This window comes from Ambystoma mexicanum, chromosome 13, assembly GCF_040938575.1.
Source record: "Ambystoma mexicanum isolate Mex_15411 chromosome 13, UKY_AmexF1_1, whole genome shotgun sequence".
Taxonomy (NCBI): Eukaryota; Metazoa; Chordata; class Amphibia; order Caudata; family Ambystomatidae; genus Ambystoma; species Ambystoma mexicanum.
Genome location: NC_090938.1, coordinates 167189406 through 167204084, shown reverse-complemented (window position 1 = coordinate 167204084; position 14679 = coordinate 167189406). Strand labels below are relative to the sequence as shown.

The window sequence follows — 14679 nt, the reverse complement described above, 5'->3', positions numbered from 1 at the left end:
ATACCCTTTCTGGGGCCTGTAAACTGCTGGTAATTCCGGCAGATCAGGTGCCGGTAACGGTATTACCGTTTGGTGGGATACCACCAAACCCATAATGAGGGCCAATAACTCTCAGCAAACTGCTTAGAAAATACAACTGGGGGGCTAAAGCTTGATGTTAGTGCTTGAAAGAGCGAGTTTGTGTTTTGGGCGGAAAGGTGCAGATAATGGGTGGGAATCGGTCTAGGGTTTAGCAAGACCAAGGGCAGTCAATCGGTGGGTAAATAACCAAACAACAACCACAAGCTGTGTGCCCCTCCTCTCCCTCCTATCATCTAATGCAATAGTTTTGGTTTATGGGTGGCGCTTAGGTGCCACCTAATAACCCAAACTAAAAACAGATGGTGCTACATCTTGGTAAGAAAAACATATAACTATGTATTCCATCACATGTAAAGTAACAAAGGGAGATTTGACACAATACCGCTAAGCAGGGCTAACGTCTCCAGGTATGACAAACCTTAAAACATGGTTTGAATAATACAGAAAGGCACTGTGGCAGACATCAATGGAAAAATGTATGACAACATGATTTTAAATAGCTTTGGGAGGCTGTTCAGAAATTCAGCATGCTTCGGATGAATAGTTCCGCTCCAGCAGATTAAATGACGTTGAAATAATAGAGTACGGCGGACCCCACATTCACATCTATGTAGCATTAGCATCGCTATTACCTTCTAGAGGTATTGCAGCAATTCTAACAATGGTAGCTCATTGCATGAGTGTAACATGTAAACATGCATCTATTTATGCTCCAAAACCTGCTAGTCCAGGTGACCTCCGAATGCTCAAGCACCTCTGAGACAGTGCCTCACAACTGGAAGTTACAGTTGTGGAGAGACATAGGACCTCATTATAAGTATGCCAGTCTGGAAACAACAGTGCCGGTAACCTTACCGGCACCATTGTTTCTCGACTGACATACTACAGGTCTGCCTGCTGGAGCTGCAGTGCCCGACAGGTCTGACCCTGCCGGGCACAGCGGCCACGGTAGGCAGACCATCACGGAAGCACCGGCACCGTTAACAACGGTGCCGGTGCTTCCATGGTCCCCATTCCCATAGAGTCCTACTGCCGGGCCCCTAATGATGCCCATATTTTTCGTGGTGTTGCAACAAATTGATGAATAAGAGTCCTTACCTGGGAGAAAAGCTGCAAAATCACAGGCCAGCTCTTATATTCCAGAGTTTTTGTCCCATTGTTGGTGATTACATTCAACACGTTGTTCATGCACTGTTCAGAATCAATGATGGAAACAGAAAAAATATTTAGATCTGAGTGGGTCACTTTACTCATGCGCGAATGAAAGAAGGAATCTTGTTAACAATATAACTTCACACCATGCGCAGGGATTGAGAATAAATTATTTACCTTTGGGTAATGGTCTTTCTGATGGGAGCAGTCCTTCCTCCAATAGATTCCTCATATTAGACAGTTTCTCTCCAATGCTAACCAACCGTGGAAACATTTTTGGACACCCAGGGGCTTGGCACGGGTCTGTATCAAGGTGATGCTGAATATGTGGGAGGAAGGACTAATCCCGCGGAAAGAACATCTCTGAGAGGTCATTTGGACTTCTAAGGGACTGCTTCCTCGAATAGATTCCTAATTTGCAATAGAATCTTAATGGAGAAGTGAAGAAGATTGGAGCTGGATTGCGGGGGCTTTGGCAATTACACTGCACAAGCAATAATGCCAAACGTTTAAGGATAACTTACTTGCCCCTCGCTTGGCCCTGGGAAGTAGGAACACAAGGGGACACAAGCACCTGTTTAGGGAAGGAGACATTGAATTCGACCTGTATGATATTGTGTTTCTACAAGAAACATGGTTGATGGAAACGCCGATTTTGGATGGATTCTCATTGTACCTGAATCAAACATATTAGGTATCCAAAGACCTATGGCGGGCCTACTTACGGCTATAAAATATACTTGAGGTATGAAAGTAATAAAAATCATGCACCCTACCCCACTGATCCAGGCACTGCGGCGCCGCCAAATAAATGATGCTCAGGACGACTTGCTGGAACTGTTATGACTTTAAATTTGTATCAGAACCTGGCCTCGAACATGGCACAGCAGTTCGAGCAACAGGAGACCCCTCTCGCCTGCGTTTTCTCCCCAGGTGAGGACAAGGGCTCATTGGGCGTCCCCTCATGCCACCCGGGCCCAGGTGGTGGAGGGTTCACCCACTGGAGACATTGCCCACACGTATTGATTGCCCACACGTATTGCTTGCCTACACGTATTGAAAATTTAGCTAGGCCCAGAAACCATTTTGTCTGGTAAAAATGGTGTGAGCTCAGCGCACTGTAGCGCGGCCCCACCCTTGGAGAGTCTCAGTCATCCTTGTTGCCGCAGCACCCTGGCAGATCCGCTGCGAGCACGTTCCCACGAACAAGACGGACATGAGCTAGCATAATACACTAACATTGTAACAGTTCACCTCCCGCAGTGTACCATCGCTCCCAGCATGACCCGGCCAGCAGGCCTGGACAATGAAAAGAACGGTAAAATGGTCATCAGATGGCAGACAGTCTTTATATATATATATATATATGTTAAGACCACTCGCAAAGTATGCTTTCTTCCACAAACCCTCTTATATTACAAAAGCCTGTAGAATGTATAAACATAAGAAAGCATGCTTCCATGATATAAGCAATGGCGAGCCCACCCCATTGCAGTTGGACGCTAATAATAAAGGAGCGCTCCAAGGATCTGGTTGTTACGTGTATCACTGGGAAGCCTACCCTCCATGGTTTTGCGCCATAACCAAGCTAATGCTGCTAGAGTACACGAGAAGACGAATGTAACTATACTATGGACTCATGTGAAGGATGCGCGAGAATGTACTCGGTATGTGTGTATGTCTAAGCCCCTTATGTGCCACCACCGTCACGTACAATGGCGGGTCATTTTCTATGTACTCCACCAACCCGACTACTATCTCATTTACTGTAAATGTATATGCATGTAACTAAAATACTGTAGCTGTTAAGACATAATGTACGAATACGGTGCTCAGACTGGGTATAATCGAGACACATCCAGCAAAGCTTAAATGCATGTTTTGTATTGCTTACAATAAGTATTATAGAGTGTTCAAATGTTTGTGATGTTTTTACCTAAATCGGCAACACACGAGGGAGATACCTTTGTGAAATACGTGCAAGGCCATTCCCCCTACCGCCCTGCGAAGGCTGCCAAGGCATGAGAGCAGAGACCGCGCCGCGCTGCTTTACCTCCCCCAACCAGACTGGAGCCGCTTCAAAGACTTGTAAACCCCCTCTGTAGCACCCAAGGCCGCCACCCGCCACCTGCATTATTTACAGCACAGCAGTAAACCTCTGCCTGAACACACGCGCCCCCTCGTAAACCTCGCAACCCACCGGACCATCTCAGACTTATGGCCCTGTGCAATCAGGACACCCAACACTTTGACAACACACAGCGGAACATCCATAACAACTTCTAACAAGACAGAAAGGCCTGTACCGCCCGTCCCAGGCCCTGAAGCTTAGCCCCTCGACCTATGGCCCCGGTCAACAGGACACTGGTAACCATGTCCTGACGTATTACATCCAGACCCCTCACAAGGTGCATTCCTCCTGTGTTGCATTAACCTGTAGTATAACCTATTGGAAGATTTACTAAAGAAGATAATATTGAACCGATTGAATGACTGCGGTGTGCATGGCCTAGGGCAAATAAGTCAGGAGAAGACATTCATCTCTGCCACTGGCCGCGATGGCACAACAACACCGCCCGGATGAACTCTGCCACCCTGCCAGGCCCAGCCCAACCCACGAGGCTGACCAGTGACGTCTTCCAGCCACAGCCAACCACATCACAGCAGCATCTATAGTTAGTCGTCGCCACCCAATCCCCTTGAACTTGTGCCCCCTATAGTGTGTAGGTTCTTATGACGTTTTTTGTAAATATATACGCCTGTCTTTGCTATTGTCAGACAGAGCGCTCTCGGAGTTTGCAGAGTTCTTTGCATGCCCTATTCTGATTGATAAACTCCCATTTACGCTCACCCGCACTCTGTCTTGGCCTTATTCCCATTTTGGGAGAGTCCTTCATTGTCTCTCATTGCGGGGAGGACCGTGCTGTTTGGGGACGCTTGCTTTCAGTGGTGACCCCGATAGCGTGATTTTTATTTCTTCCTAACTCCTCATAACCGTCCCCTTTTGGCACGAGAATCTCCGGTCGGAAAGGGATACGCACGGTGAGCCGGCTCCGGGAGGCTGCCCGCCAACGGCGACCGGTACACTAAGAAGTGCGCACTCAATAGAGAGAGGGTACGGGATCCCGGTTGAAAAATCCCCTTTGAGTACCGCTCGCCGGAGCCGGGGCTGACTGTTGAGCTGACGGCGACACTGCCTGGACGGACCCAGTTTCGGAGACTATCGGTTCAAGACGGGCACGTGAGTACTGAGTGCGAGCGATTGTAAGGGGAGCGGGGAGAGAAGTGTAGGACAGGTAACGAAGAAGGGGTACGCAGATCTACTAAAGATCATCTTAAACTTTCTTTGCTTTTTTCTTTGCATATGGCCATTAGGATTACGAGGTGAATAAGAGATAAAAGTGACGGGAACCTAGCTCCGAAAGGGGGTGGAAGGCGGCGCCGCATAGTGCTATCTTGACTAGTACTGGGAATATATGAAGAAGTGGAATATGATATAAAAGTGTTCAGCAAAAGGGGGCACTGAGAATATATTAGTGATCGCTATTACTTCTTTCTTTTCTTTTCTTTAGGGGTAGGGGGAGAATAAAAAGTGAGATTACCACGAATTTAGGGGAAAAGGAAAAAAAAAAAAAAAAAAAAAAAGGAGAAAAGGAGTTCTACTGGAAGGGGGGGAGAACAGGCTAACATTTATATACATGCGCATCCATAGATTCAAATAAGACGGACAGGGACAGCCGGCCAGGGAGGAAAGGGAGGGCAGCTTGAATGGTGAATTGAGTGGTACCAAGAGGTGTGTGCACCTCGTATGTGTCAGAAGACAATCTGATGTTGCGAATGCGTGAAGCGACTATAAATGTATAATAGTTAAATGGTCATGGTAAGTGTGACCGGATAAATGAGCGGGTACCTTATGATTTCTGGACTGAAGTTTTCAAAATAAATGATGTGTTGCTCTTGTATGTGCCCCCCAAAGAGAACACAGTAGAGACTGTGTACAGTCAGTTTTGTATTGTATAATAAAGGGGAAGGGGAGAACCCAAAGGAGCCCAATATTGAATGTGAAGTAAAGTACGAAAGAATAATATTGATACTACATTTACATTGTAGTTGCAAACACACGGAGACACACCTGTACTAGGAAGGCACAGAGATGGGGGCGGAAACACCCTTATCACATATTTGTAAGAATCTCCCGGGGTACGCGGAGCGGATTAAAAAATATCACGACCAATGGGTGACCGAGCTAAAGGGGGAGGGGTTACCTCAGATTTGGCCCGAGGGAGGGTCATTTGATAAAAGTGTTCTGGATACGGTAGCCACATGCATTTTTCTAAGATACAAAGGAAAGCAGTTGCAAAATAGGAGGGAAATATTAGATCTTTGGAGGTTATTTGAAGAGATACCACCGCCTAAAACACCAGCACTAAATACTGATCTCCCATCCACCACAGACAACCCACTACTAATACAGAAAGATGTCAAAGAAGTGTCAAGCGTAGCGCCACCAGTAGAGATAATACGTTTGTACCCGATATTAAACAAGCCTGTGCCCGCAGAGGGGTACAGTGACCCCACTTACGTACCTCCCCCGACAGCTACTACACCCCACCGGCCCACGGCACCTCCGCCATATGAAAGCACGAGGGAGCGAGCCCAGGCAGGCACACAAAGAGTAGACATAGAGAAACTCACAGATGATCTAGAATCAAGACTGTCGATAGCAAAAGATGAGCTCTCAAGGATAAAAGACATATGCGAACGAACAGCACTGGATGCAACTAGTCCAGGGCGTACGTCTAGAGCATCAGGTGAAAGCAGAAAGCCCGAAGAGGGGTGGAAAAAGGGCGAGATCCTGTTTAGGATTGAGGAAGAACCAACGCGAATAATAGAAGTAGGGACCCGGGAGGAAGATGTTGGTAACGAAGAAAGGCTTGGGGGAATTAGAGAGGAATTACTATGTGACATAAGAGAGGAGTTAGAAGAAAGCGACAGGTTGAGTATGGCAATAGGAGGGGGAAGCGAAGGGGAGGAAGGTACATGTTCAATGAGAACACTGGATGATGAGTGGACGGGGCGACTGAGGAACAGAGTGGGGAAGATGGCATCACTGGGAACATCAGCAGCCAAAACGGGTCCGGATGCAACGACGAAAGGAAGACTACAGCTCCCATTGATACATAGGGGAGGAGGGAGGCCTAACTATATCCCATGGGCACAGATGGATAAAGCCAATTTATTAAAGCTATTGCCCCCGTTATCAGGAGGGGCAAGTAAGTGGATATATGCCTTTGAGAAACATACTGCTGGGGTACCCCTAGCTATAGGAGATGTGAAAAGTTTGCTCGTATCAGCAGAGGGCGATCAGGCTGAAAGAGTGTGGGTTAAAGCCGGTTTCCCGGGAGTAACATTAGACTGTGACCGCCATGATGGGGCCTCCTTTAACACAGTGCGTGCCAGGGTGTGGGATGCCTTACGCGAAACATTCCCAGACACACCGGACTTACAGTCAGTGATGCAGTGTACAATGAATGACGGGGAGGAGGCTATGGATTACATTTTTCGGGTCCAAGAGATGTGGAGAGCAGAAACGGGCACGCCCTGGTATCAATCAACATCTTTATTTTACTTCATTATAAAAAGAGGGCTCCCAAAAGAAGTGCAGAAGGCGCTTGACAAGATAGCAGGTATTGAAGCAAAGGGATGGCCAGAAATTCAGAGCATAATAGTACACCATTGTAAACGAATCAAGGAAAGGGAGAAGGAGGCGGCGCAGAAAAGATTGGCAGACGAGGCGAAGTTAGTACAGACAAAGTTAGTGAAGGTTGCAGCAGCAGTAGCCGCGCTCCCACACAGCAGAGAGGGAAATGATGAGGAGGAGGGGCTGATAGCAATACAAGGAAGGGTGGCAACTAATTGGGCGGGAACAGGACAGCGGCAGTGGAACGAGCAGGAGCAAGGTGGAGGTCCGCAGTGGCAAGAGTGGACCCCTCGAGGGGGACGAGGTGGGTACAGGGGCCGAAGAGGAGGTGGACCACAGGGGTACGGGGAATGGGAGGAAATGGATGGCAGGGTCCCAGGGGCCCCCAGGGGAGTTGCTGGAACTGTGGACGATGGGGACATTACTCCAGGGAGTGCAGAAGTAGACAAAACAACGGGTTCCAGGAGGTAGAACAGTATGGCCATCCCCACCCGGGAAGCCCATATGGCCTTCCGATGGGACAACAGCAACTGAGAGACCCAGGCCAGGGTAACACGGGCCAGCAACAGGGACCCCAGTACAGAACACAGAACCACCCACAAAACAATGACAGCGTGCAATATACGCCAGGTAACCCTTTCGCAGTACATGTAAACGGGGCCCCCGCGCCAGCACCTTACAACGGTATGTCAGTGGTTTCCGGAAATATATTTAGTGAAGGGGGGGCAATGAGACACCCCGCATAGGACAGCCCACAGAGAAAACTTGCGTGTCCAGTTCTATCCACCACCTACAGTGCAGCAGAGGAACCATTGGTAGGGGCGCAGATAGGAGACAAGCAATTCATATTCATGGTTGATTCGGGAGCGGAGAAATCATGTGTCAGAGAGGGCCGATTCCCGTTATCTAACAGGAAGTTAGAGACGCAGGGGTTCTCTGGGGCTGTAATTGAAGTTCCTTACACAGAAACATTGGATGTAACAGTGGGGGGTAAAACCGTAAAGGCACCCTTACTATACTATGAAAACTCACCAGTAAATTTATTAGGGAGGGACCTCCTGAGTAAACTTAACATGACCATATCATTCACCGAGAGAGGAATAGTGTGTTCTACACCCGGAATATGTCCCTTGCGTGCGATGCTGGTAGTGCACGCCTACACAACCACACAGGAAATACGAGGGCTGCCACAAGATGAGGAGATGTTCATTGCAGGGCTAAAAATCTTGGCCCTCATAATTCCAGAGCTAAGAAGCATGGACTGGAGGATTCCAGCGGAATTCCTCTTCCGCCCCATAGTATGTCCCAACGCAGCACCAGGATCAGTGGTGTCATTGGATTTGCACGCTGTACAGGTATCAGCGAAAAGGATCGCTGTGATTGGGGTAGACGGAGAAGGATGTGAGTGGCGCACAGTGCTGTGTACAAACGCCAACCTCGCCCTACGCGAGGTAACAGATGAGGATCTTTTTTCAGATACAGAAGGGGATGGTGAAATAGTAATGGAAATAGCGATGCCCTGTGAGATTTTGATCCAAGCCAGGGAGATCCCCGTCCAGTTGATGGCAATGGTAGGAACACCACCGCCATTTTTTGATGACGACATGAGGCTCGTACCAAACAATTTATGGACAACAGGCCCCCATGATGTAGGGCTGTTGCACGGAGTACAACCTGTGATAATAAAACTAAAGCAAGGAGCAATCTTACCCCGAGTCAAACACTATCCATTGTCCCGTGAAGCTGAAGAAGGGATAAAAGAAACAATAAATGCACTATTAGCACAAGGGATAATAGTGCCTTCAAACTCCCCATGTAACACATGTATTTATCCAATAAAAAAAGCGAAAGGGGGATCTTGCAGGATGATACAGGACTTACGCCCCCTCAATGATGTAATTCAGAAAGAGTTCCCTCTAGTCCCGAACCCTGCATCGATACTATGCAGCATTCCGAAGGTGGCATCACATTTCACAGTAGTGGACTTGAAAAACGCATTTTTCTCAATACCCCTGGCTGAAGAGAGTAGATACCTTACAGCCTTCACATTGGGGGGGAGGAGATATGAACACTGCAGACTACCGCAGGGATACTGTGAGAGCCCGAGCATATTCAACCGCATATTGCATGAAGACTTGGGAAATCTATCAGTTGAGAGCACAATTATTCAGTATGTAGATGATTTATTAGTGTGTGCACAAGACGAAGCAACATGTAGAAAAGATTCAACAACACTCCTGACTCTACTGGCCAACAAGGGATACAAGGTAGACAAGGAAAAGCTACAGTACTGCCTGACTGAGGTCTTATACCTGGGACAGCTCATATCAAAAGATGGAAAAAGAATAATTCCCGACAGGGTAGAGGCAATAAGATCAGTAGGTGAACCCACAACAGTGAAAGACATGCAGAAATTCTTGGGGATGTGCAACTATTGCCGAGCATGGATATTAGATTATGCAGCATACACGAGGCCCCTCCTACAAGCACTCAAGGAAGCACAACATGAGAACAAAAAAATAGAATGGTCAGACGAAATGAGCACATCGTTTCAATCATTGAAAGAGCTAATCTCAAGCGCTCCAGTACTAGCAAACCCTGATTATGGACGCAAATTTTACCTATTCTCACACTGCAAGGGAACACTCATGACAGCAGTATTGACACAAAAAACGTCCTTAGGACACAAGCCATTAGCCTACTATAGTGGTACTTTGGACGCCGTGATGCAAGGCCATTTCGCGTGCGAGCAATCACTCGCTGCAGCCGCGTTCGCGATTGAGAAAAGTGCCACAATAGTAATGGGTTTCCCTGTAACATTGTTTGTGGAACATTCATTATTTGCAATACTTGAGAGATCAAAAAGCACACTGACCACACAGCGGGCAACAGCCTACGAGATTATATTATCCAGCGCCAACATCCATATAGTGAGATGTAACACAGTGAACCCCGCCACATTCATTACAGAAGCGTGCACATTAGAGGATATGCAGAACCACGATTGCGCAACCTACACAGGAGAAGGAGGGGAGGACACAGTGGTGTGTGAGAACGCTCTAAGCGAGGGGGAAGTGTACTTTGTGGATGGGTCTGCATCAATTGATATGGACACAGGAGAAAAACACGTTGGCATGGCAGTAGTAAGGCTAGAAGACGGTGAGTATGAAACACTAGTACAGTACCGCCTCCCGTCACACTACTCTGCACAGGCAGCAGAACTGATTGCGCTCATAGAAGCACTACATGCAGCAAAGGGTTGTGCAGTGACAATATACACAGACTCAGCTTACATGACGACGACAGTACATGGAGGTCTAGCAAGATGGGGGCGTCGGGGATTCAGACGGGCAGATGGAACACCAGTACAGCATGCAGAATTGTTAAAAGAGTTAATTGAGGCCCTACAAAACCCTACTGCAGTAGCAATAGTGAAGTGCCAAGCCCATACATCAAACACAGATGCTGTGTCTTTGGGGAACGCGGCAGCGGACGCTGCCGCCAAGGAGGCTTCCTATTTTCAGAAATATGACACAGGTGAGTACATGCTTAAGAACAAGACAACCGAAGAGCCCCCAGAAGGGTATAACATGATGTCCATATCACAAATACTAGAATTGCAGGAAGGAGCTAGTGCAGAGGAAAAATTGACGTGGACAAAACGGGGGTGCAGCCAGTCGGGAACAGACCTACTATGGCGGCAGAGTAACTCAGGGAAAGTGGTAATGCCTCTACAGTTACTAGAAGTTGCATTTCAACAGCTACACTTCCCTGCACATAATACCAAGCAGCACATCGCAGCAGAGATACAGGAAGAATGGTTCGTGCCCTGTCTCCAGGAGCACGTGTCTCGATTAGCAATGGAATGTACAACATGCCAAATATACAATTCAGGAATGACATTACGCACGCTCCGGGGAACAATTCCCAAACCCATTGGCCCATTCAGAGAACTGCATATAGACTACGCAGACATGGGGGAAAGGTGTAATGGCGCACGGTACATGATCGTGGTTGTGTGCCCATTTTCAAGGTGGTGGAAGCTGGACCCTGTGCACGACCTGATGCCAAGAGCGCCGCCAAGTTCCTAGTAAGGGAAGTGTTCCCGCGCTGGGGAATTTGTGACGTGATTCGCTCAGACAACGGCACTCATTTTGTGAATGAGCTTTTCAAGGAAGTTACTACATTATTGGGAATAAAACATAAATTGTGTTCGATTTATCACCCTCAAAGTAATGGCGTAGTGGAAAAGATGAACGGACTGTTAAAGGGCAGGTTGTCGAAACTATGCTTCACATTGAAAAAGAATTGGATTTATTGTCTACCCCTTGCACTATTTGAATTACGAAATCAGCCAAGCAAAGACCACCATTTGTCCCCACACGAGATCGTGACTGGGAGACGAATGAACACAGCACACTCTCCACTGCGCGAACACTCAGATGCTCACAGAAGTGCAGCAATATTGGGAGATGAATTCACAGACTATTTAAAGAAATTAACAAGGGCAGCGCGCGCGATATCAAAGCAACTCTCCCCACCCTTCACTAGAGAGGAGGGGAACGTAACAGGATCTGTCACGGAGCCAGAGCAACAGCTACAGCTAATGCCAGGCGACTCAATTTATGTCAGAAGTTTTGTACGTCGGTGGAATGCACCACGATTCCATGGCCCATACGAGGTCATATTCTGCACGCCCACGGCAGTGAAGGTAAAGGGCTTGAGGTACTGGGTGCACTTGACTGATGTACGGAAGGCATATAGCAATGTGCAAGAGGAGGTAGATGAGGAGGCACAGACAACAGCAAACGATGCAACTGAGCAAAATGTCTGAATATTAACTTGTGTGTGTGTGTTAGTACTGGACTCGAATGGGAGAATAACTGATAAGGATACGTGGATTGTTATGTACTGAAAAAAAAAATGAAAAAAAAAACCTTTATTACCTCTTATCGTGTTGAATTATATGTAATTGATGAAGTGATAATATTATGACCTATTTACACCCTTGTCTGTGAATACCCCTCCCCGCATCCCTACCCGCCCCCATTTCCTGTTAAACATATATATATATATATATATATATATATATATTTTGGCACTGATGGTGCTAGCAAAATGTTTACATGTATGTACTTAATGCACTTTTATATCTCAAACAGGAGCTTCCATGGCATTTAACGGGCAGCCTGCAACGGATAGAATTAGCAGAATGAGAGAATTAGTACATGAAAGATGCAGATATTCGTATGAGTGTGGATTATCTGTATGCATCACACTGTTTTTTATGTTAATGTTTGGCCTGGTTACATATTGGTTTGTAGCGTTCATCTCTATCGAGATGAACGAGGGGGGAGGGATTAACAGCACTGGGATTAACAGCACTACTGGATCCAATACAACTGCGAGTGTTAATACTAGGGAAGGTGATTTTTTGATATGGGACGGAACTAAACTTGTATGGGGTTATCATACCACACCATCCAGTGCTGTCATCTTACAAAGGAAAAAGCCACAGGGTGGAATACAGAACAATACAGTGTCTCCACCAGGGGCATCTAATTACAATGCCCGCAGTTTAAATGACCGAAACCCGTCTGCCATATCATGGTTGTATAACACCCCCACCAGCCAGCCTGCCCCCATCCTAAAAAACAACCTGCCAGATAACGTCAGGGAGGAAGAGGAAAAGGTACACGAAATATTATATGATGCATGGGCCAAGGGGGACGGGAATGAGAAAGGGGGGTCTAGTTTGTCACTTGCCCAGGGAATTGGGAAGTACATGAGGAACAAGAACAACAGACGGAAGAGGGAAGCAGGGAGGAGGAAGTATGATGAGTACTATGGGTTAGGTCTGGATAAGATGGAAGACCCACGACACCCCCACCAAACAAATAAGTGGTATGCAGATATGAGCGCCACAGCTAAACAAACAACAAACGAGAGCTGTTATGTCTGCTCCCTCATCCCTCACGCATCAGGTACACCCAAGGTATTATTACCCAAAGAGTTGCCAATCATAGATGCCCAATGTCTCCTTCATCTCACGTTGTGCAGGATTAAGAACACCTTCCAGGCACATGAAGTGACTTTTCAAATGCTGCAGAACGAGAAAACGTGCTACCCAAAACCGGCAGGGGTGGTATGCCTGAAAGAACCATTTTTTGTAATTGAAGGGACACTTTTTTCAGATAACAAGCGGAAGGATGAAGAAGTAGTGTGCAAAGCGGAAGCACTGAGAGGTGTGGCACCGGAGAAATTGCAGTGGATAGAAGAAACATGCACACCAGTATGGAAAGAACACATTTCAAAACTAACTTGGGTGACCGCCATCGAAAAACCCTTCAAACTACAGAGCGAAATGGACTATGAACTGTGTTTCAAAGGAGAAGGGAAGACCTCTATGGGAACAAACAAGAACTGTAACAAGACCCTCACCATCCCAGATCTAAGAAAAGGGACTGCGGCCCTTATGGACACGTACTGGGTATGCGGCAACCAGGCATACCTACACCTCCCCCCGTCATGGAGTGGCAGCTGCTCAATGGCCACTCTGCACTCGGCACTAATGGTGATACCAGAAAGTCACATCGATGGGAGCAAAAAGGCACAGGAACGCCTACAACAGAGTGGGGCCCAACCAACTGCAGAGCCACAAATGTATGTCCTGTCTTCCGGAAGCAAGGGAGAGGTGTTGACCCGTAGCAGACGAGCATCAAATTACATATCAAAGGCATCATCAGAACTATTGGCTCAGATCCCAGACAAATATCGATTATTCAGCTCAGCAGAAACATTTTTTGCCTCGCTCGTCTCAAGTGTCCAAGCAAGGGCAAACGCAAAATGGCTCCAGATAACCCGCTGGGAATTGATTCAGCTGGCAAACGACACTGAAGAAGGATTCAACATAATAAAGGTGGAACTAAGAGCTTTACGACTAATGACCATGCAAAACAGGTATGTCCTGGACCTGTTGACGGCGATGGACAGCGGGGTTTGCCGAAAAATAGGAAGTGCCTGCTGCACTTTCGTACCTTCTGAAGACGCAGAGAATGGCTCCCTGTCCCATGTGATCGATGCAGTCCACAACCTAGGAGAAAAAATGAAAATGGAAGGTGGAGCAGAAGAGAGTACATGGTTCGACAACATCTTCTCCTGGGTTCCCTCATGGCTTGGAACGACTGTGAAATTTTTAATACCAGCTGTTGTGTTCCTCCTTTTGCTTTTTTGCCTGTGCCAGGTGGGTCTTCGAGTTTGTGCTAACGCAGTACCAAATGGTGCAATGATGATTGTGACAATGGGCAACTCACACGGTACAATAAAAACGATGCAAGAAGCACAAGTACAAACAGGGATAGATAACTCACCCAGGTACCAACTGGTGCCTATGTACCACGATAAGGATATTGTAGATAAGCTGTGGCACACCACCATCAAAGAGCCCCGTATACTAGAATGGTACGAGGAAGTTTGGGTAGATTTGGAGGGAGATGGTGGATGCATATATCTAATGTGTACCCCAGATGAATACGCCCGGAGAGGTGAGAGCTTAAGGGGGGTGTGCAGAGCATGGATGCCCATCAAAGGAACTCCTGCATGGGATGAGGCGGTGATGGACGAGGCAGAATGTAGGAGGGTAGAAGATTTAAAGAATTCGTTACTTAAGTAACGAAAGGGGGGAAATGTAGGGGAGGACTGGTCCAGGAGACCCCTCTCGCCTGCGTTTTCTCCCCAGGTGAGGA

General features: G+C 47.3%; 1 protein-coding gene across 2 annotated transcripts in view; it reads right to left on the bottom strand.

Moving 5' to 3' along the window:
• Positions 1 to 14679, bottom strand: part of LOC138520101 (maestro heat-like repeat-containing protein family member 1) — a 758658-nt gene that overhangs the window by 376026 nt on the left and 367953 nt on the right. For both annotated transcript variants that reach the window (XM_069632611.1, XM_069632612.1), the window contains exon 10: positions 1180 to 1272. In XM_069632611.1, coding sequence (XP_069488712.1) covers positions 1180 to 1272 — 93 coding nt within the window. The remainder of the gene's footprint in view (positions 1 to 1179; positions 1273 to 14679) is intronic.